At 46.2% G+C, this 1245-nt stretch overlaps 1 protein-coding gene across 1 annotated transcript; it reads right to left on the bottom strand.

The window, feature by feature from the left end:
- Nucleotides 1–40: 40 nt before the first annotated feature.
- On the bottom strand, nt 41–680 carry LOC106014121 (the record flags this gene model as incomplete). Its single annotated transcript, XM_013091177.1, is given in 1 exon segment — nt 41–680. A coding segment is annotated over 1 exon segment (640 nt), but the record flags the coding sequence as incomplete, so codon positions are not given.
- Between the last annotated feature and the right edge of the window lie 565 nt (nt 681–1245).

Raw genomic sequence — 1245 nt, 5'->3', positions numbered from 1 at the left:
CACACACACACACACACACACACACAACCCAGCATGTTACCTGTCTCAGCCTGACATACAAGTCCTGTCGGCCTGTCAACTTCCCGGAAGACCCGTCATCTCGGCTGTTCCCTCCACCGTCCTCACTCCCACCCACAGGACCCCGCTCCGACCGGCTGGACTCTTGACCATCAGCACGCCACAATAACCCCGCCCCTCTCGTCTCCTCCTCTCCACGTTTCGTTTCTTTCTCAGCGACTCCGAATAACGACTTTTTAAATCCACCGGCGTCTGAATATAATCCAACCCTTTTCCTGTTGTGCGGTGGTAATAGAGACGCACTTATTTCCGCTTCCGATTTCTCCCACTTCCTGTGAGAACTATCTGCTGTAAGTACCATGTGACCAGACGGAGAGATAGTTCCGGTTTCCTTCCGGCCATTTTGAAGATGAATTCGCTTCTTCTCCTTTTCTGTCTCCTTTTCCTTGTCCTCATTGTTAGAAGATTCGTTGGGAGCTGCTCTTTCAAATTGTGAAATGATTTTTTCTTTTTGTTTGTGAGGACTTTGGCCACGTACAGATGTACTCGTGTCTTCCTCGCTGATTTTTCGTCTTGTGTGTGGCAGTATGCTTCTCTCCTCCCCAGTTACCGCCCTTTGTGAGCTGAGATGGCTGGCAGAAAGTTCATTGGCAGGGCTCATCTGGAACGAGATGAAACACTTTTTAGTTTTAGTGAGAGTTGTATTGCAATTGCAACACGATTATGTCATGTAAATGCCGAAGATCAAAGACTTTAATAGAGAGTTTTATAACAAAGAAAAGAAGGAGAAGAGATATGGACGATATATGTTTGATAAGAAAAAAGGAGCAAACCACACCAGAGCACCTTCCAACCGCTCATGATGAAACATTTACAGAGGAAAAGGTGTAATTTGCAATTGTATGCAAGCAACCTGAGTTCGATTCGCAAGTCAGAAGAATTGTTATCGAGTATCTGTGTTCTTCTGCTGGGATGGTGTGTCCCTCTCAGCCCATGGTGGCCCTACAAGCGGAGTTGATGCCCGCTTCCTGGACGGCCTAGATTGCGTTGATGGAGCTGTAAAAATGCACATTAAAAAAACCCAGCCAATAGACACGACTTAGATAATGATATAGGAAGAGGACAGCTCCAACTCAACCTGTCAGGACCAATGGGGAAAGGGTGAAATACAGAATCTCAGAACAAAGACGAACAAAATAGTAGACTTCCCCAACAGAGAATCACACT

This window comes from Aplysia californica, unplaced genomic scaffold (assembly GCF_000002075.1).
Source record: "Aplysia californica isolate F4 #8 unplaced genomic scaffold, AplCal3.0 scaffold02689, whole genome shotgun sequence".
In the NCBI taxonomy this organism is placed as follows: Eukaryota; Metazoa; Mollusca; class Gastropoda; order Aplysiida; family Aplysiidae; genus Aplysia; species Aplysia californica.
The sequence above is the reverse complement of the archived record's forward strand: the minus strand, read 5'-3'. Positions and strand labels throughout refer to the sequence as shown.